The following is a 22461-nucleotide window of genomic DNA, read 5'->3' on the forward strand; positions in this document are numbered from 1 at the left end:
TTATACACCACTGGAAAACAGTGCCAGGTCAAAGATCATCATCTCTCTCCACACTACGCACACACTCCAGAATGCTTCACCGCCATATCTGACAATTCATTTTCACGTAAGTAGAAAATTAACTTCTCAGCCTTGACAGTGCATATACATGGGTCCCAAGAGCTTGATGACAACACCCTGTGGGCTGCTTGGAGAAAGTGTTAGTTAAACAGAATGAGGACACCTGGCAGAGCAGTTTGGTAAATCACAGAGTTGCTCATGGATGGAGGCTTCCCAGGACCTCCTAATGAGAACATTCTCATTAGGAGCCCAATTGCCCATGAAAAGAAAGAAAAACGAGCCATAGGGAAGCGTCTCACTCCTTCTTAGTTGGTCTATGCAGTTCTCTCACGGAGACAGAGCTGCCTGGAGGGATGTGCAGAAACACGGTGCCAGCAAGAGGGACAGCTTTCTAGGTGAACTGGACACACTGTCTGGTCCAGCTACTCCCATTAAATCCCAAGCCCCACAAGCTAAGAACTCGCGGGGGGGGAACGCTATTTCATGTATATGAATACCTACAAACAGTAGTTTCAATGTCCATGGTAATGAAAACTGACAAAGTCTTCCAAGAAACACTGTTCAGTGTTGATAGATAAACCAAACAGCAACAGGTCTTCTCCAGTACCCCACATCTCACTGGCCAGTCACTGTCAATACAAGCCAAAAACCATGGGCCACATTCATCCCCATAAGCCCTGTTCGAACATGAAGTCTACCTGCCTTCATCCTGCTTCTATTTTACCTTCTCTATATCCAGGGACTGTGTCCCACTGCCCCCAACATGAACTGTCTGCAATGTAAGCCATCTGTGAATTCCATGAGTGCCTCTCCAGTGCTTTCTCCCATGCCAGGATGCTCCTGTCATCTCCTCAGATGAACCTGATCTCTCAATCAATCTCTTAGGCATACGTGCCACTTCAAACACTTTAAGACTACTCAGCTTGCCACTGCCCTAAGCTCAAAACTGACAGGACGACAAGTCACCACTCAACTACCCACAACTCTAACTCACAAGGGCCTATGCCCACGATTTCCTCCTACAAGTGTCACCTCCTCCCTCCCCAGGGGCCCACCTGACCCTTCACCTAGTTAACTCTGGCTTGGCCTTCAGATCTCAGCTCTGATCTTTCATGGTGTTGACTGGTCTGTAATTATGTACAGACCCAGCTATTTCCACTTCTCAACTGGGATTCCCTGAGACCCTAGAGCAGTCTTTCTCAATCTTCCTAAAGCTGTGACCCTTTAATACATAAAATTATTTTCGTTGCTACTTCATACTGTAATTTTGCTACTGTTATGAACTGTGATTTAAATGTCTATGTTCTCTGATAGTCTTAGGAAACCCTGTGAAAGGGTCATTTGATCCCCCAAAGGGGTCTCTATCCACAGGCTGAAAGCTGCTGCCCTGGAGCATCTACTGAAATTGTGACTCAGTGATTTCTCTTATCAGGACACCAGCCATGTGCCATGCCCAGAGCATCTGATAAAACAAGCAGACAGTTGATTCTGTGTCCTGTGGTTCAAACAAGGAGGCCAGGTTTCTGCCTAATAGTGCTGCCCCTTAGTAATACTGTTCAAATGTTTTCTGAGTGAAAATGAAACAAGGAATTGAATTAACTAATGAACTACCCACTCAGGGCTCCACTTCCTGTCACTGCATTATATCTCATTATGAAGCTTTGTCCAATCTCCCCATGTCTAGGACCATCTAAAACACAAGTTACACCAAACACCATACCAGTGTGAGGCCAGCAACAGCTCACAAAGGGAATTGGGTTCCTTCTGAGTAAGATGCCAAACTGACTTTGTAGCCAGTTCTTGCTAGGTTACCTGGAACATGTCAGGTAAACAATGGGCGCCTCCTGCCTGCATTGTCTAAAGACACACTGTTCTAGCCATGGCTCTTTGGTAGCAAGGAATGGAAACCCAAGGTTCTTGCTTAAGAAAAAAGGAGGACTGGAAGAATGTAGGGAGTCTTTGGGAACCAAGGAGAGGTACCCAGCAGAAGGCAGAAAGGGCTAGGAGGAAGCCATGGGCTTAAATCCAGTCACTCTAGTTGGCTCTGTCCTAGGCTCCACCTATGCTGGAGACTCCTCTGTAGGAGTTCACCCACTCTTTGGCTCTAATGATATTCTATGCCAATATTCCCTGTCCACATCTCTGGCCCAGATCTCATTTTCTGACAATCAGCACATACATGGGACATCTTACAGGTACTCACTCTCAATGGATCAGGACAAAGGTGACATGCTGGGCTCCTCCCAACCAGCTGCACCCTTGTTCTATGTGCAGGTTAGGAGCCTCATCCATCCTTGGTTCTTCTTCTTACCCTCAAGCCCTCATCCAATCCATCAGGAAGCACTATTGGCTCTAACTTCCAAGTCATGCTTAGATCCAATCACATTCCCAACATCTCTTTCCAACCTGTGTTACTATACCAGCCTAAGGGACCCAGTTGCCCCAGGCCCACTACAGTCTCAACACAAGAAGGGTGCTCCCCTTAAACTGTTTAAAACTGGGATGTGGCTCAATGGCATTTGCAAGGACCTGTGCTCTATCTCTAGTACTGCAAAGAAAGAAAAAGACTCACTGCTTGTTCAATCCTGCAACACTACCCTATCTCTAACAGCATATGTACAAGTCTTTGTTTTGCCTTCAAAGCAGTGGAATCTTGCTACTCTGAACCTGCCACACTCACCTTCCTGCCATTCCTCATTCCCAAGCCTTGAATGTTGCATAGTAGAAGTCCACTTAGCCAGCTCCCTCAGCAACTCCCAAGACTAACTACACAAAGTATATACCTTCTCAGTGAAGTCCTTCCTCACGAACCTGCCCCTCACCCCGGGACCCCTGATGTCCATGGTACTTACTGCCTTCTCCCATGTTTTATGTGCATGTCTAATGAATAATACTGTCTAGGATGCCATTCTAGAAGTAAGGTCTGACAGCTACTCCTGGTATGCAGCAGGTACACAATCTACATCTGTCACATAAACACATGAAAGTACACCTTCTGAACATTACTGTTTTGACTTGAAGGCACCCCTGGGCTGCCTGGCTTCCTATCCTGTGTAATCTTCAACTCAGATGTCCACCACCTAGAACCCATTGGTATGGCTCATATTCCCAAAGCCATTACATAGGTCAATAGCTAACTGCCCAGGGATGAGCCAGCAAGGGCAGAGCTGTGAAAAACTAGAGAAAACAAGGCCACGTGGAGCTGATCAGTGCTAGTGTAGAGTCCTCCTGTCTCACACATGTCAAGCACTGCTCTGTATTACAGCTAAGTTCATGATGCCTATCACAAGTTCAGAAGGGTTGAGAGCAAGTTCCATCAAACTAGGCCTTGGAACCCAGATCCTGACGCTGATGAGGGTTACAGAGGGGATGAGGTACAGGAACTTGATCACCCTCTCCATTGCTCCCCACATGTAACAGACTTGCACAGACATTTCACATTTAAACAAATATGGCAAAAACTTTACACTCTTAGACAAACTATCATTTCTCTAGAACTCAAAGCTCAGGATGTTGTAACTGTCTCAGAGGCACAAGGATTTCCTTTAGGTCAGTTGATGCCTCTGGCTGACTCAGGCTCCTAGGAGGCTGAGAGAGGAGGGTAGGAGCAGCAGCTCAGCTCCCCCATGTGTGTTTGTCAGGAAGCCTCAGATGCCTGCAGCATGATGAATCTCTCCCCAGAAGACAGTATTCAGAAGAGAAGGAAGGCAGAGGTCAGACAGGAACCAAGCTGATACAGAGCGGAAGGGTACTCCAGCTGGATATGAAGACCAGGGACATGGTGCAGGGCCATCATGGTGATAGTCAGCTCATGCAGATCAAAATTTTTTTTAAAGAATTCAGGTCTAATAAAAACGTTTTTACAAAGCTGGGCAGTAGTGGCACATGCCTTTAATCCCAGTACTCAGGAGGCAGAAGCAGGCGGATCTCTGTGAGTTCGAAGCCAGCCTGGTCTACAGAGTGAGTGCCAGAACAGGCTCCAAGGCTACACAGAGAAACCCTGTCTCTAAAAACAAAAACAAACAAAGGTTTTTACATAGCTTAGGCCAGCTTCCAACTTAACAATTCTACTGCCTTCGCTCCCATGTGCATCACCATAGCTGCTTAACTGTTTACATTTCAAGGTATATAAAAAGAAAAATAAAGTATGTGTAACAGAGACCCATGCCTGATGATTCTGATGTGAACTGTATGTTATAGATGGCTCCAGACACTTTCCAGAGGGACTGTGACTCCATGATACTCCCCTTAGGTCCCAACTAAGCCCTGGATCTTAAGCAAGCAACTCAGCAAACAGCAAGCTGCAAACAGTAGCTTGGAAACTAAAGACACAGAGCAAGGCAGAGCTCCTGGTAGCCTGGGCAGAAAGGAAATAGCAATGCTGTCTGATAATACAAACTTGGGGAAAGTTAATGTGTATAGAGCCATTGTGAAAGTGCTAGATGAGGACTTGTTAGTCGGTGATTCACAACACAGAAGACAACATGTGAAGCCTAGAGAGAGGTGGGGGGAGGGAGGAAGAGGGAGGAAGATCAGCAGGTAAAGATGCTAGGTGTCAAGCTGAGATTGATTCCCAGAAACGAACAGTCTAAGAAAACTGACTCTGGCGACCTGTTTTCTGACCTCCACACCTGTGCTGTGACAAGACATCCCCGCCTCATGCTTGCCACAAAATTAAAATGAGGTGTATGTAATAAAAAATCTGAAAGCATGAAGTCTATACAGTAACTACAATCATAGCTGGCCCAAGGAAGAGTTCTGATAAACACTGGCTCATGTACTCTGCCTCCCAATCCTCAGGTGATGTCAGCTGTTTCTACAGATGCACAAAGCCAGACTGACAGGTTCCATGATAAGTATGTAGAGGGGACTACTTACTGTGACTTCAAGTGACATAAGGAAGGAAGACCCCTTCTCTACTCCTGCATCAACTGTCTCAGAGCAGGGCAGGCCACAATAGAGCTCCCTCAGGACCCAGCCCCTGGCTCTCCTCCAGGAAAGTTCAACCTCCCTCTAAAAGGGGCAATGCTCTTTAGCTCCCCACACAGACTAAAGGGTCGTGCATCCTGACCAAACTTGCTGATAGTCTCCCTCTGCCCAAAGAGAGTATTTGACATGTTTGTGTCTAGGTTCTGCCTTCCAATCAAAAGTCATCTATCTCTTCAGGGACTGCAGAGCCAGCCCTACCCAGCCATCTCCCCAACTGCTTTCCATTGGGATGAGCGGCTCTGAGTGGTGGTTCACCAGCTGGGCAGAGGACACTGAAGGGCTAAGAGAGGCACAAGTCAGGGTACAGGGAAAGCACAGCCACCGCAAGAAAGCAGCCCTAGCCTTAAGTGTGGACACTGCAGCCTATGACACAGCTCCATTAGCACATTCTTCCTGAGTTCAGGAAGCTGAGGGGAAATGACTTGCCCAGGGATGTACTTGCAGGAATGGAGCCAGAGTTCCTGGATGCCACTGTATATATCCCTACCTTTTGGATTCTGCCCTTGGGAAGCCTGAAGCCCAGTGTGCTGAGCAGAAAGGTGTCAATTACACAAGTTTTAGAAGAGGAGGGCCTCAACAGAGAAGTTAACCCCAGTGCCAGGGGCAGGAGGAAAAGGTGCAAGGATGGGGCAGGATAATGGAAGTCAGGAAGCCTGAGGCATGGAAGCTGGGGAGGCAAAGAGACTCAGCTGACAGAGCAAAGGTGAAGGGATAGATAGCGGAGAGCAGAAATGGGAACAAAACCCTAATTAAACATGCCACAGTGACCCTGATGGGATTCTAGTAAATGCAGCTGCCCAATCAGACACAGTTTAACAGGGAGGCTGCAACAAGATAATCCCCACTCCAGATCAATGTCCTCCATGAGACAACTAACAAACCAGTGTTCATCTGCTCAAAAGGAGAGAGACAGACACATGGGAAGGTGCAGGAGGAGAAAAGTATTCAGACACTAGAGACACTGACCTGTAGTCTTAAACTTGTAGACCATGTTCTTACTCGTGACCTGGGCTAATACTGTGACCAGAAAGCCTACTACTGAGAGTTCCAGTAAGACTCCAGGGAGCAGTGAGTGGCATACTGTGTGCAGCAGTGACCCAAAGCATTCCCATTCTTGCACCCACACACCTTGACAAGGTGATTTTATAGTCTCTTATCAGGAGCCAGAAGTTGCTCCCCTCTCTCTGCCTCCCAATCCCTGGGAAGTCTGCCACTATCTGGTAACTAGCTGGAGACTCAGAGGGAACTCCTGGCAGCTGTCTGCAGGCACTTGAGGGTCAGGAGCCAGTAGAGCAGCCTAAACTGCCAGCTGCAGAAACACAGACTAGATACTAGTTATATTTCTGCTCAGTAAGCCAAAGGCGGCTGCCTCCAAGAGCTGCCTTAGGGAACAGTTGAGTGTGGCAGAGTTACAGTTAGCAAGTCCTACATGCAGGACTTTCCCTCCACCACCCCCCTTCTACTGTACAGCTCAGTCACACTATCACCTCACTCTTCAGGAGAGTTTCCCTCGGACCACCCTCCGCTCAACAACTGCTACCTCACAGCTTTGCTCTGTGCAGCAATGCTGGAAAAGTTGCGTATTTCTAGTGGCCACCTCCTTGCTGGGACTCCCTTCACTTTCCTATCTTCCACTGGAGCCCCTTGACAAGGCCTGGTGACTGCTTAAGTGCCAGGTCCTGTGGTCAAGTCTCAGTCCTTAGGCACCAGAACCCTACTCTGCATCACCTGGCACCTCAGCACCCTCTCTCCACAGCAGCACTCTCCACACTAGGCTTCCGGACATGCTCCTGCCTCCCACTTTGCCCCTTGCTTCCAAGGAGGTCTTTCTAGGTGCTACCTGTCTTTCCCTGCCTTTTCTAAGGCTGGAGGGCTCCGGAGCTCTTGTCTCGGTCTCCACCTCCAACTTAATTTTCAGGTAAGCTTCCCCACTTTTATGATGACAACTCGAAAAAAGCAACTTTTCTGAATCCCGTGTTCTCTATTTTTGACTCTGTGTGTGTGTGTGTGCGCGCGCATGCGCGCGCGAGTGCATGTGCATATGCTACATGGCATATGTGCATATATGGGAATACTTGCAGAGGCCAGGCATCCTGCTCCATCACTCTCTGCCTTACTGTGACAACTGTGACAGGGGTTGTCACAGAACTTGGAGCTACACTGGTAGCCGGCAAGCTCCAGTACTCATCCTGCCACTGGTTCCCACAATGCTAGGGAGAGCACACTCACACCTGGCTTTTTATGGGTGCTTGGGTTTCAAATTTGGGTCCTTATGTTTACATAGCAAGCATTCTTAGTCACTCGGTCCACATTCTTTCGTTTGTTTGTTTTTGAGACAGGGTTTCACTGTGTAGCCCTCCCTAGCTGTCCTGGAACTCACTATCTAGACCAGGCTGGCTTCAAACTCAGAGATCTGCCTGCCTCTGCTACCTGAGTGCTGGGATCCACTGCCCAGCTTCCCCAAATTCTTATACTCAACAGTCTTTTCTCAAAAACATCCCAAACTCAGCTCAGCTTCCCCCAGTCCTACAATCTGTTCCATTGGTCTCTTCAAGCTATCTGTAGTAGCAGCCCTGCAGATGGTGCAGGCCAGAAACTCCAGTTCTCCTGGCTGGCTCCCTCTTCCAAATCCTTGCCCAAACTCCCCAAATCCCCAAAGTTTTCCCCACAATATTTCTGCAATTGTCTCCATGGCCTCATATGCTATCACTTTCCAGTCTAGCTTGTCCCGGGATGCTCCTGGGCTCCCATGTCAAGGTTCTCAGACTATTCCTTCTAGGGCATCCTGGCATGGATATCTACAACACTTGGGCATCCACTGTCTCCCTCCTATGTAGAACTAAGAATCCTCAGCATTGAACATCCTTTGCCCTTCTGTGCCATGTACAGGACACCACCTCTCCTTAGTTTGTATACAAACGTGTAGACTCCAGAGGGCAGCACTGATTTGTGTTTTCATTAGTCACCTCCTGAGTCTAGAACAGTGCCTGTGGCACACATTCAATGGATACCCATCAATCTATAATGGGAATAGTAAAACTGACTTTTTTTCTCTCACTGAAAACATTTTACTTTGGCTAGAACTCACTTGCTAGGGAAGATGACCCCACCATACTTAGTGCCACAGCCTATTCAATGGCAAAGGGGACACCAAAGCCTCTGGTCTGGACAAGGCTCTGGAGCCTCCTCTTCTGACAACAAAGGCTGGGATGTATGTGGACAGCAGGAGGTGTAGCCAACCCATTCCAACCACCATGGTGGGCACCCTCTGATTCCAAGTTCCCCCTCCAGTCTGGAAATCACAAGATTCTTCTACCTCCTGTGTGGGTGAGGACCATGTTGCTGACTCCCAGAGAAGCAATGACCACAGAAAACATCCAAACCGAGAGACTCTGAGGGTCAGGGGTTGGTAAACTATCATGCAGAATTCCACCAGCCACCTTTGTTCAGGGTCCTTGCTTATAGCCTGCAACCAGGGAATGTTTTTCATATTTTAATTGTTTATGTCAATACCTACATAATAGTCTCGATTTTGTTTCTTCTAACACACCACCCGGTCCTTGTTTACAGACCCTGAACACAGACCAACTACAAGGCAAGCTTGTCAGCTTTAGTCTGTAGTGTTATAAGGTTCCTCAAAGAGTCTTACGAGCAATTGTTGGAAAGTAACTGGAGACGCTGGGTGGCTGCGGGCCATTGCTATAGCAGTAGATAATGGCAGCAGCCTCTACACAGCTGGAAATGAAGTCTAGAAACCTGGAAATGCATTTTATGCACATTCCCAGGGTGAAACACATTCTGCAGCCAGTGGCTCAGGACAGACATTGTTCTAAATTTAGAGCTATCTGATGACAGAGCCAAGTTTCCTTCCCTTTTCTTACCCACACCCAAAACAACACCCCACACTTCTCATGAGAAAAATCCCTTCACACTTAGAGTTTCCATTCCCCAGAGTCGATCCCTGCTGAATTAAAAAAAAAATCAATGTATGGGAGGTTCCAGTTATTCGCCAACCGTGTGCAAATGGAAGCCACTGTGCCTGTCAACCTTTTGGTACCACACGTGGTCCACAGGAAGCCACTGGCATTGCCTAATGCTAATACCACATTCTGGCAGCTACTGGCCACTGCTATACATGCTACTGTGCTGTCTTACATATGGACACGTGACACATGCTATACACTGTATTTTATAGACATTACACTCTACATGTAAAATGCTTTACATGTTACATAGAATATTTACAAATGTAACATGTAAATATGAAATAAGCTGTACAATGTCCTGTTTCCTGCCAGTACTGCATACATTGTCCCATCCAACTTATGACAGTGGTGAAAGAGACGAGCTGAAGGATTTCACATCCCACCTCGATCCCTCTACTGTTAACTTAGGTAACCATTTCACATGATCCTTACCCTTCTAGCCCAAGATATGTGCTTCTGTCTTAAAGCTTTCCCTCCCATCCTGAAACTTCTTGAATCACATCACACATGGCTTTGACCCTCACTTAGACCCCTCCTCATCCGCAACATTTATTCACATTCTGAGGTACTGTCTGCTGATCCAAACTACTCTCAAGTAAACTAAGAGCACCACAGCCATTTATGGTGATGTCAAAGCTCCCCTAGCCTCAGCCTTCTGTATGTGATTACAGATGTGTAAACCACACCTTGTTCTATTATTTTAGTGGCATCAGAGCTGGCACCTCATCACTTATAAGCAGTTGGGAGAAAAGGACAAGTTGGGTTGTTTGCCTTGCAGCCCAGCCATCAGCCCAACATTAACAATGCAAGCACTCCTTGGCTCATTCTACACCCCCCACAAGAGAATAATTTTTAATAATCAGTACTCTCTGGGAGACAGAAGACAAAAAGTAATGACAACAAAAGGACATCCTTAAATAAAGTTCCTCTTTCACTGGAATTTGGCACTTAAATGCAACCATGGAAAGTCCAAAGCAAAGAACTGTGGGGAATAAGAATGTTGTAACAAGGGGCTAGAGAGATGGCTCAGTGGTTAAGAGCAGAGCTGCTCTTCCAGAGGTCCTGAGTTCAAGTCCTAGCACCCACATAGTGGCTTATAATCATCTATAATGGGATCTGATGCCCTTTCTGGCATAAAGGCATACATGCAGATAGAGCACTCATATACGTAAAATAAATAAATCTTTAAAAAAAGGTTATCGTAACAGACAGCTTTTTCACACTGCTGATGGCCCTGGGATCATCTCCTCGGATAACCCATCGCTGCAGCACTACAAGTGCAGCTGAAGTGTCTAAGAAAATCTCAAACAGATGGGACACTGGATGCTGATGTGCTCTTGACCAACCAGGGGGTTTACCTCTCACTTGTGAGATGTTAAGCTACCCTTCCCCTTTGGGAAAACATCACGGTGAGATTCTTAAAGCCATTTCTGTGTTCCCGGCTTGGGAATGTGATGCTGGGAACTCACCCTAAGGAAACCATCCAACAGCATCACACAGCTCTTGTCCTGGAGCTCCTCAAGTGTTGCTCCACCTGCAGCAGCCAAAACAGCAGTTTCAGCATTCAACAGCAGATGGCTAATTTAAAACAGTGTGCAACATTAGCACGATGGCACGCCACCATCATTACAGTAGCTACGGGGCCACACAGAAGCCTGACATCAAAGGGGGGGAATTACACACACATGCTTGTAACTATAAAAAACATGGGTGTGTGCATGTGCAGGGCTCTGGGCTCTGGAAAACAACAGCAACAGCTAAGGCTTCTGTCATCTTGCAAGGTTTTAGGTACTCAGCATGTGTTTTCTCTGTGTTACCACTGTTTTCCTTAATCATGTAGCATCACGGCTGAGGGGTGAGCTCAGGGCCAGGGTGCTTGCATACCATGCACAAGGCCCTGTGCTGCATCACTAGCACCAGAAGATGGAAGGGATAACAAATAATGTAAGTTTATTTCATCTACAATAAAATGTACATGCTCTGTATTTGACCATCAAATAACTGGAAAATGAGAGAATCCAACCCTGGCACCCTAGTTGGAAGGCATGCTCTTAGCTGGAAAAAACAAAACAAAAACAGTAGCCAGTAGGGGAAAACTGAGTCTCCTGGGTAGTACTACAGGAGCAGTATTCTGAGAGTTTGTACCATAAACAATGGCGACCAGGGCACATGGACATTGGTACTAATGCCCAAAAGTGTCAACATGTCTTCCCTTTGAGAGGAGCCCACATAGCTGCCGGCTCTGAGAGAGCCGACCTAAGGTCTATACCATGGACTCAGTAAATGCAGGCTCCTTTCCAGTGAGTAAAGTATAATAACAAGCACTCCTAACAGGCAGTGTGCATCTGTGAATGATACGCACAGTAAAGGCCTCATCACTCGTCTCCCGTAGACAACAGGAAGCAGGCCTGTGAATATGAAGCTGGGTCAGGGGTCAGAGTGAGACTCTGGCCCTTATGTGTTCTGGGTGGACATTCAGCTGCATCAGATGCCTCTCCGCTGTACATGCAGGTCTAAACACCTCTGCTGGCTACAGCCCAAACCTCTAAATCCATCCTGCTGAGCTGAGGCAGAGCCTTACTCCCCCACCCCCACCCCGCCTACCCTCTGCCTGCAGGGTTCTTTCCCTGTACAGCAAGCCCCACTTAGTCAGCCTATGAGCAGAGCTTTTCATAGTCAGCCCTTCCTCAGAGGGTGTTAATTTCCCTGGCTACCACCCACACTGTGTGCAAACACTTACATCACTAGCAACTCCATTCACCAGCCTGGTGGCACGGGGCTGCTGGGAGTTTAGGGAAGAGGTGGGGTGGAGAGATGACTCAGTGTTTAGGAGCACTAGCAGTTTCGCCAGAGGACCTAGGTTCAGTCCCCAGCACCCACAAGATGACATACAATCTATTTTAAGGAAATAATAACTAATTTCAATTGCTGCATATCAGCCTGCACGAGACTTCCTAGAGCCAATATGAGAAAGGAAGGGTCTGCAGGACGGCAGGGCATTGGGACACTCACACCATCATACACCTTCAACTTTCCGACTTCCCCAGCCCACAATATGGGAACAGACTGATGTGAAGGGTACACAGGGTATCTTTTAAAATAGCCTTCAAAGCCAGGCAGTGGTGGGGAAACACCTTTAATACCAGCACTCAGGAGGCAGAGGAAAATGGATCTCTGTCTACAGCCTGGTCTACAGAGGGAGTTCCAGGACAGCCGGGGCTGTTAACAGAGAACCCTGTCTTGAAAACTCAATCAAATAAATAAATGAATAAAAATTAAAAACATAAATAAAATAGCCTCCAGAATGCACCAAAGCTTGGCCCTCACATCATGGCTGGCTCTGGCGGTGTCTACTCAGAGTACCAGCCATCACAGGACAACAAGCTGGGGAGAGTGACAGGAGCATCTTCAGCTGTCCCAGCAGCAGCAAATGTGGACACCGCACTTTCCATTCACTTCCACTCCCTAGTGTGTCAGAGATCCCAGCTATGTGGCTCGCCTGGAGCCACCACTCATCCACCAGGAAGGCTCTCATCACCTCACTGAAAGAGGACAGGAACGGCCCTGAAGTCAGGGCCGGATAGACTCTGAGGAGACAAATGTGGTCGGTGTACCCTAGATAAACCAACCTGCCCTCTGAGGGAAAGGGCGGTGGGAGAGCATAGGTGACAGTGGCTCTGCTGGCTATGAATGAACTGTCAACTACGGCCCTACACTGTTCTCACTACAGTTAGTATGCAAAGGCAAGCAAACCTCAAACCTTTATGTAATTTTGTATGCAAACCCAGTTATTTCCAATGCAAAACTACACAAGGTAAGCTAAGCAAGTTTTTGCTTGCTCTTATTTTACACATATTGAAAACACATTGAAGAGGGCTGGGGATGTAGCTCACTGGTAAAGAACTTACCTAGAGTGGGTGAGGCCCTGGCTGCATCACCAGTACTGTTTAAGTATAACCAGTGTACCACGGACCCATCACCTGGCTCCTGGTGCTGGTTAACAGTTCCCCTATTTTGCTCATCTGGAAGTCCTCACTTTCAAATGTGTCATTTTGCTGAATTGTGTCAGGGTAATTACAGTAAGCATGGCTCTTTAAACAGTCCACCGTGACCATCCAAAACCAAGAGTGTTCTCCCACACTGCTCAGTACCAAGGAAAGTAAGGTCAGGGGCTAAGTGCAGCTCAGGGTTGCTTAGCAAGTTCCAAGTGCTGAATTCAATACCCAGCACCCAGGAAAGACTCGTTCCCAGCACAAGTCCCCAGCTACTTCTTATTCCACCTTGTTAAGCTGGAATCCAGTGGAGTATTTGTCAAAGAAACAGCCGACAAGAGAATGCTGGAACATGACAGCAAACTAACATCCCACCTACACCCCACCGCACCCCACCCCGCTTTGGACAGGGGGTTGTTAGAGACAGGGTTTCTCTGTGTAGCAACCTTCCTGGCTGTCCTGGAGCTCACTTTATAGACCAGGCTGTCCTCAAACTCACTGAAATCTGCCTGCCTCTGCCGCCCAAGTACTGGGATTAAAGGCGTGCGCCACCGCTGCCTGGCTCTGTTTTCCCTTTTAAGTGAAAGACTTTCTATAATTTGGTTCCAGCAGTTATTGTTAACATTTCCAGGCATTTCTTTGCAGTTGCTTCTTCATTCACAAACACACATTCAGCCACAGTTACAAGGGGACTGCCAACCACAGTCAAGCATGCCTGCAAAGATGGCTGGGGTGGGGCACGCCCGCAATCCCAGCACGGGAGGCTAAACGGGACTGAGGCCAGCCTGACGAGGCGGCACACTCAGGACCAGCACAGGCCGAGCAGTGAGACCCTGCCCCCAAGTCCTGCAGGTGCCACCTCGGGCACAGCTACCAGCTGCTAGCCTCATGGGTTAGGTGTCTGAGAAAGCTGTCCCGGAGCACTGCTGACGGTCGTGTGCTGATCCTGGGCACCGTGGCAGTGCTACAGTCCCGTTCTTCCTCCCCTCAGAGCTGACACAGCAGCCTGAGGGTCCGGGGCAGTGGTGACAGAGGTTGCTGCCTCTCACAGTGTGGAAAATAGGTGAACAGGGTGGATATATATTTATCCTTGGGAGATGATATACGCTTAGAAGCTTTCAACAACATTCTTCACAGCAAAAAAAAAAATCACGAAATACTCCAACTCACGCATAGCAAAACTCTTGACTTGAATTAGGTCTTAAAAATTGAAGGATGTCAACAGAAACTCATGTGCTGAACCACCCACCAGCTACACAGGTCATTAAGAGGGGAGTTTACTCTGATCTGGAAGATGGCTCCCCAGGCTGATTCAGCTGGGCGAGGGTCCCAGATGAGACCACCACCTTGCTGCCTATGAGATGGGGCAGAACTTTCTTACCTTGTTTCCAGGGGCACAGATGGCTTTGTCTCAGGGGCTTCTGTTTTTCAACGGCATTGCCCATCCCTAAAGCCAGCAGATCACAGCACCTTTCCCAGCCCAGGCGTCTTCACTGAATGACGAGTAAGAACCAAGTCAGTGGCGGAAAGGGGATTCATCTCTAGGATAACCCAAATGACCCAGAAGCCCCAGGCAGAGCCCCAGGAGCGCTGACACACCCTCTGGAGAAAGCAGGAACTCTGTTGCTCTAAAAGGTCTCAGGCTCCTGCCTGTTACATTCTTTGGTGGTACTGGAAGGAAGCTGGAAGAAACGGTGTTACCGCCCTGCTGGTGGGCTGCAGTAATCCACTATATTAAGCAGCTCTCTCCTTGGGCCTCCTCTGACATCACTAGCACTGCAGCAGCCTAGAGAATGGGCTGCACTCCTATGGCCAACGCTGCTTTCCCAGGGGAAGAAGTAGGATTGGTGATCCAGAAGCTGAAAGTCACAATGGGTGTGCAGTGAGCAACCTTTCGTAGACCCTGTCACACCTTCTATTTAAGGCCTGTCTCATTCTCAGCCCCATGACACAGTCAGAGGAAACAGGCTGATCTCATGAATACTGTGGCTCCAAGGGAAAACCAAAACACTCAGATGCAAGTAATGTCTTCATTGCCAAAGGAAACAAAGTGAAGCGCAGCCTTTAAGGGTATGCACCCTGAGTTCTAAACCCTGACTCTGCCTGAAGAACAATTTTTCTGGAGAAGGCGTCATGCCACCTGGTTTGCAGGAAGAAAACAAGGGCATGAAGTCTGAGAAAAGGGAGAAAAAGCCAAGGTGAGTGTCAAGTCTAATTTATTTCAGCCCCTCAGAGTAGGGTTAGAAATGCTGCTAAGGGTGTCAGGGTAAGAATGCCATTTTTGGACCCAGCCAGAGCTTCAAACCCAGCTCTGCCACTGGTATTGCCTATAAGGTCAACAGCCTCAGTTTTATTATCTGTTAAATGGACACACCACCAGTCCACCTCTGCTGTCATTTGGACTAGACCCACCTAGGAAAGCTTGGTACATGTTCTTCATGATTGTCTCCTAACCTCAGACTCCAAAATCACAGGTCAGACGGGAGAGCCCTGACTCCAGGTTAGCCAGCAGACATGTTCTGTGAAGCTGGGTGGCAAGACATGGAAGCAAACTGAGGCAGCCTGAAGACAGCACCCAAAAGCAAACCCTTAAACCACAGAAAAGTTAGTACTAACACTGCTGCTGCTCCTGCCAGCCCTGGAGGAGGAAGGGTCTCGGTAAATGAGGCAGGATGGAGAAGGACCTCGATATATCGCCACAAGATCTTCAGGTACTGTGTTTTCCTCCATCAATACAGAAGGCATTTCAGAAAATCAGCCTGAGCTTCCAAACTTGGCAAAGCAAACCCATATCCAGTTCATCTTTCCGAGGTTGCTGCAGGAATGAACAGAAGCAGGAGGGCCCTGTTTCCTTCACTGCACACTGAGCCCCCGCCCCCGCCCCCACCCCACCCCCACCCCCACCGTCACAGTGCCACCACACACTGGACAAACCTCACGCAGGAACAGCACGCCTGTGCAGCCCAGCAAACTGCTAGTTAGTCAAGACTGATTTAAACCCAGCTCTGTCCCTGCTAACCACACCTGACCCTTTTGATGAGCTGGAGTACCTTCATCTGTCTCTTTCTCATTGAACACCTGAACACCTCTCCTCAGGGAAATCTCAGCTACAAATATGCTACCCGATCCTGCTTCTTCCACAGTATGCGCCGTTGAATACATGCCAAAACTAACAGTCAAGAGGCTCTGGTCAGAACCTGCACTTTAACATCTTTCACTTATAGAAAGTTTCATTTTATCAACATTTGGCAAATAGCTTAAGTGGCTGCCCAGCCTGTCAGAAGTTGTGCTTGGCAATGCTGATGTGTAGACGGGTGTGGATAGGTGATGGAGTGAACAGTGACAAGTCCTACCTGGTCCCCGCACTGGAACAGGTTGGCCACACAGAGACCACGCTGAGCCTGTGCAGGGCCTCTGCATGGTGTGTCACCCACACCATTACTGCCCCTCCTGCTCTAGAAAGTCTCTGATGCAGGCATCCGCTTGTGGCAGATCCACAGTGCTGGGTCTGATGACCTGAGCTTGGTCGGTCCCCAGAAATCCATGGTGGATGAGAGACCTGACTCCTGAAAGCTGCCCTCTGATTGTCATACATGCACCATGGCATGTGTTCTCCCATAGTGGCATGTGCACACCCACACTTACACATATAGATACACAATAATAGTAGTAACAACAGCAAAATGCATACAGAGCTGGACTCAGGCTCTGCCCTGTTAGCTCTGAGCTGTTTTTACCCTGGTGGCAGTGTTTCCAGGAGCAAATGAACCCAAGATCCAAACAGTGTATCTATGGATGACACTGGCAAACATACACTTTTCTCAAGAGCACAATTTTTCTTGAGGACTTGGTGGCTCAATGGCTTCTGAGGCAGCCCTGGTTCCAAATATTCAAACTTGTGCTGCTCCAATGGAGTGGGGAAGATGAGCTGAAGAGTTTATTTTTCAGGATTCCCCCTGAATTGCCAAGTCAGAGAAAGTGTCCCCAGAAACATCCCAAAAGGTTAATATGATTGTCAATCAAGACCGGCTGCCACTTCCCATGCAGGGAGCCCACAGAAGATGCTCAGACAGGACCAATCAAAACCTGAATGACAACCAGACATGGTGGCTCCAGCCTGCGATCTCAGCCCTCAACAGGCTCAAGGAGGAGGATTCCATGAGTTCAGGGTCAGCCTAGGCTATACTCAAGAGTTCCAGGCCAGTTGGGGCTAGCAGAAGAGAAACCCAAGCAAACAAAAGCCAGTGCCGCCAGAGTGGAGGGCTCTATTCACAGCCAGCAAGGCCATGCTTCCCCCATGACCCACAAACACCAGAAGGCTCTGGGAGTACATGTGACCTCAGACAGACAACTTGGTCTTGGGTCATCATGGTTACTTCTTGAATGTCAGTGCTACAAACCTCAAGCCAGACTCAGAAGCAGAGGCCAAACAGACTCAGGAGAGCGCCTCTTTCACACTACAGACTTGGGGGAGAGGGGGCAGCAACATAGCTCCTGAGAAGGTCTCATCCATCCCCTAGGAAAAGTTTCTAATGCTTCACTTGCAAATATTTGAGCCATAGGAATGATATTTTGATTGTGGGAAGCAACATAAACCAGAGATGTAACACTGTGGCCTAAAGTTTGAAACATTTTTTCTGAGAGTCCTCCCTCCCTTTAGCTCCCTTCATATACTGCTGGGTGCAGAAGGAAAAGTCAGTCAGGGTTGTACAGGGCACAGCTCATTGCAGGACGCTGACCGAAACGGCTCAGAAAGGAAAGGCCCTATAGGAGGTGCCAGTGTGGGTAGCCAAAGAAACAGCACCGGGCTCTTGGGTGGTGCCCAGGAGCTGACACCCAGCTTTGTGTGTGTATGTCTGCCGGGAGGAAAGTCTGATGTTGGTCATTTCCCTCCTGGAGAAAAATACAACAATACGAGGAAGCACAGAGCCTGGTGGGAATGTTCCATGGTGGGGGGGGGCTGGTTCTACACATGCTCAAAGGACCGAGCAGAGCAGAGGTCAGGTGTCAAAGGCATGAGGCAGAGCTCATGGGCCAAATTTCTGGGTCATCTGCTGATATCGCAGCACAGGGAGAGAGGACCACAGGAGGCAAAGGCACTTGAGCGGACTGTGCCACAGAAGCACCAGCCAGCTTCAGAATGAGGATTCACCGTGAAACGACGTTTAATTGCCATGCTGAGGGTCATGCTGGGGAAGCACGCCACCTAATCCAATTGGCAGGTCAAGGAAAGAAGAAGAAGGATGAGAACTGAAGGAAGGACAGCAGGGGTAGTCCCACGTCACAGAAAGTACACGAGAAGGTGGTGAGCACTGGATAGGTAAGGGAGGGTTCTTTTCCTAAGGCGTTAAATCATATGCATGCATTTTTCTGGGAAGAGAAGTTCATGGTTTTCACCACCTCTAAAGGTTCTAAAAAAGCCAAGAATCATCAAGTTGGTCCAAATCATTAAAATGAATTGGGGAAACTGAGTGTCTTAGTTATGTTTCTATTGTGGTGGCATAACACCATGACCAAGGTGACTTATAAAAGAAAGCATTTAACTTGGAGGCTCGGGGTTCCAGAAGTTAACGTCCGTGGCCATCATGTAGGAGCAGGGTAGCAGGCAGACTGGCATGGCACTGGAGCACTAGCTGAGAGCTGATACCCTGACCCACGGAGGGGAGGGGGAGGAGGAAGGAGAGGAGGCGAGGGTCGGAGAGAGGGGACAGCTAACTGGAAATGGTGTAGGAGGTTTTTGAAACCACACAGACACCCCCGCCCCTCATGACACGTGTCCTCAAAAAAGCCACGTCTCCTAATCCTGCTCAAACAGTTTCCAGAATGGCAGAGAGCCTATGGATGAGTCTCAGGGGAGCGCAGCTGGTCCAGGGTTTGTATCTGCGGAGCACCTGTCTGCCACTGTGAACTCAGTCCTGAGGGCTGGAGGTGCCCAGTGAGGCGACTGTGCGGTTCTCTGGTGGACCCAGAAGGGAACCACACACCTATGAGTAGCTCACCTGTTGCACAGTCCTCAAAATCAGCTCCTTGCCCCCAGACCCCTTGAGATGGCTAGTCTTCGGGGACCTCTTGGCAAAGTAGACTATAAATGAGGACCGTGCAGACATTACTGTGGATGCAACAGACATACATCTGGCCTCCCCGAGGCCGCTCTTCCACCAGGACCTACCTCTAGCTCTGAGGCCAAGAACAGAACAAAGCCCACCTGGATTCCTCAGTTCTGCCTAGAATTGGAAAGAAGGCTGTTTGTTTGGTTTTGGATTTTATTTGTAAACAGGATCTCGTGTAGCCAAGGCTGGCTTTGAACTCCTGCCCCCACAACGAAAGTTCCAGGGTTACAGATATGCTCCATTACAACTGGTTTTGGAAGGAAGTTTTACAACCAAACAGAAATAATGGAGCACATTTTGATGGTATTAAATTATGGGGGCGGGGGCACTAAGCACACAGAACCCTCACGCCTTCACTGCTTTCTGGAGCATCTGGGCAAGTCTGGATTGCCATGTTGAGAGGTCTTTGAAGCTCGGCCCCCACCACCACCTCCTACTGTACTTGCTGCTCACTCCTCACCTCTGCAGCCCACTCTCAATGGCACCCTAAGGAGTCCCATAACCGCTGAGGGGTGATGCTGCTCTGAGAGAGGCTGGACACCTCTTCTACCACCTCTGCAGGTTAGCCTCTGGCTCCTGCCCTGAAACTCTCTTAACTTCCAGAGTCGGGAGCAGCCCTGGCAAAGGCTGAGTGGCAGAAGGTAAGCCATGAAGCCAGCGTGAGCTAAGGGCAGAAAACAGGGACAGGTGGCTGCGGACACACAAGGCAGGTCCAATCTACCCTCTAGCAGCTGAATGGTAAACGGACATTTCTGAAACAAGAATGGAAGCAAAGTCACCGGCTACAAGGGACCTGCACAGAGACTGGCAGCCTCATGGACTATCCTGGAGAGTCAGACAGCAAGGATGACTCAGATCTCTGAGCCTCAGCCAAGGGGTACAAGATGTAATGGGCCCAGGACTAGCAGCATTGTAACCTCCAGAACTCAGGAGGCTAAGGCAGGAGAACCCGAGTTCAGGAGCAGCCCAGACTATGACAGGAAGCTTGAAAGGAGGCTGTTATGCTCTTGAGGATGTATGGCGTGTACCCCAAATTCACAGTCAAGTTGTATTTCCAGTAAGTGGCTCATGAAGAGATGATCGATCGATGAGGACAGAGCCCACATGTGTGAGCAGAGAGACTCCTGGCCCCTTCCTTGTGAGAACACAGCAAGAAGGCACCATCCTTCAACACCTAATGTTTGATGAATGTCGTATAAGCAACACCCTCTTTAAGTCATTTCATCCTTGTAGCCCAAACAGGCTAGGACCACATTCATGGAGAGACACTCAGCAGGCAGTTGGTACCTGGCCATGAACCAGGAAAAAAGAAGGGCTGGAAACAGATATTTGTAGACAGGCTCTGTTTACAGCAGCGGTTCTCAACTTTCCTAATGCTGTGACCCTTTAATACAGTTCCTCATAGTGTGGTGACCCCAACCATATTGCTTTTTTGTTGCTATTTCATAACTGTAATTTTGCTACTGTTATGAGTCACACTGTAATTATATTTGAAGATAATGGTTTGTCAAAGGGGTCAAGACGCACAGGTTGAGAACCATTGGTTTAGAGGGCCTGCACTGTCCAGGGACTGATCGGAGACTCATTCCAGGACATTCCAAACTGGAGAGTTCAAGAGGGCGAAGACCCTGCACCAGAGGGCTGGGAGGAGGCTGCTTTCTGGGGACCATCTGGACCGGAAGAAGCCTGTCAGTATTTACCACCACACTGGGAGAGGGCTGCTGTGCTGTGTGGCTTCAAACGGATTTAAACTTTGAGTACAAACTAGATGCTTAGTTTTTAAATGTCTTGTTTATCATGATGACTCATACATCATCCTAATTAATTAGCTAATATCCCAAGGCACACTATGCATTAAGTGGGAGATCCATCAGTTTTTTCACGGCGGCTAAACTGCCAGCCACCTTCGTGCAGAGCTAATTAAACGGCTGCTGCAGAATTCTCCCTCTGCTTGCCTGTTCTCTCTCTCTCAGAATCATCTTTACACTGCAGTGGCTTTGGGGGGGGTTTAAGCTACTTCTCCACATTGCCAGGGTTTGTTTCGGTGCCAGACAGGAACTCCCATTTAGCTCTCCTGTGGCCAGCAGGGCCAGCTGACTGAACTGTCAGGGCTACAGTTTGTCACCCATTCCTAATGTGTTCCCACATGATGATGCTGAGGAGGGGCACATTCTGTAGCCACTGTTCCCACAGAGAGGAACGGGAAGGGCACTAGGGATCTGATCTAAGCAGTGAGGAACTGCCCTTGGAATAGCAGAATGACAACACAGATACATACTCGTAGCCTCCCAATAATGTTGCCAGGAAGGAGAGCAGGATTGTTATTTGGGTGACAAACTAAAGCCCTGATGATTCAGCCATCCTGATTTCAATCTCTACACAAGAGAAGGAGAGAACTGACCCCTTCTCATTGTCCTTTGACCTCCACCTGAACAAATGACGTATGCACACACACACACACACACTCAATGAACTATACATATATTATTAAAAATTACAAATAATTTTAAAGAGGTGTAATTTGACACAAATTCTATTCTTGTCTCCATCCATCCCAAGAACAGGAAGCTAAGATTGCTTAGCTGTCCCACAAGGATGATGAGTTTTAAACTGTCTGTTCATGTTCACTGGTCTTAAACCCAGCTCTTCCATATTTTGATGCTCACCGGCTTGAATAAATGGGATGTGGGAAGTAGCAGACTTTTCTGGGAAGAAAAGAACTAGCGGAGAATGCACAGACTCATGGGAACTCCCTGGAACTAAGCCTGTACTGGAGCCAGTGTATTTCTGAGCCAGGTCTCTCAAAGCAAGTGTGGCACACTTGTGACTATTTTCCATCTGTCCCAGGATGCTGAGAGGGGTGGGGTCCTGAGCAGTCACCCTGAGGAAATCAGCAGGCCAGGAGGAGCAGTCAGCATTTCATTTGTCAAGGTCCACATAGGCAGGGACCCTCAGTAACTTTCTTCATTGGGAGGCCGTAATGGAGACATTCATAAGCAAAGATTCAGAACCCAACTCTTGAATCAACACTGTGTCTCAGCAAGGAACAATGGCACGTGCCTGTGACCTCAGCATCAAGAAGTTGAAACAGGATTGTGAATTCCAAGGCCAGCCTGGGCTCCAAAGCAAGAAGACCCTGTCTTGAAAACAAACAAGAGGCTGGGGGGGGGGGGAAGGGGGCAGATCTGGGTAGGTGTCCAAGCTCCTCCTGTCATGGTTCCTACAGAACAGGCACTTGGGAAGTCAGCAGGAGTCATCATGCTCCAGTGTGTCCCTGGATATATACTTTCTTGAAGCTTAACTTTGGAGTCCAAGAGTGCTGTC

At 48.4% G+C, this 22461-nt stretch overlaps 1 protein-coding gene across 20 annotated transcripts in view; it reads right to left on the reverse strand.

The window, feature by feature from the left end:
• Positions 1–22461, reverse strand: part of Rapgef1 (Rap guanine nucleotide exchange factor 1) — a 114859-nt gene that overhangs the window by 77277 nt on the left and 15121 nt on the right. For 2 of the 20 annotated variants that reach the window (XM_040745099.1, XM_040745093.1), the window contains exon 1: positions 14409–15357. The exons of 5 other annotated variants lie outside the window; for them this stretch is intronic. In XM_040745099.1, coding sequence (XP_040601033.1) covers positions 14409–14472 — 64 coding nt within the window. In that variant the 5' untranslated portion in view covers positions 14473–15357. Of the gene's footprint in view, positions 1–10504; positions 10574–14408; positions 15358–22461 lie in introns of those variants that run through there. 13 more of the 20 variants (XM_040745095.1, XM_040745094.1, XM_040745109.1 and 10 more) reach the window with 11 other exon arrangements.

The sequence above is a fragment of the Mesocricetus auratus genome, unplaced genomic scaffold (genome assembly GCF_017639785.1).
Source record: "Mesocricetus auratus isolate SY011 unplaced genomic scaffold, BCM_Maur_2.0 Super-Scaffold_100004, whole genome shotgun sequence".
NCBI lineage: Eukaryota > Metazoa > Chordata > Mammalia > Rodentia > Cricetidae > Mesocricetus > Mesocricetus auratus.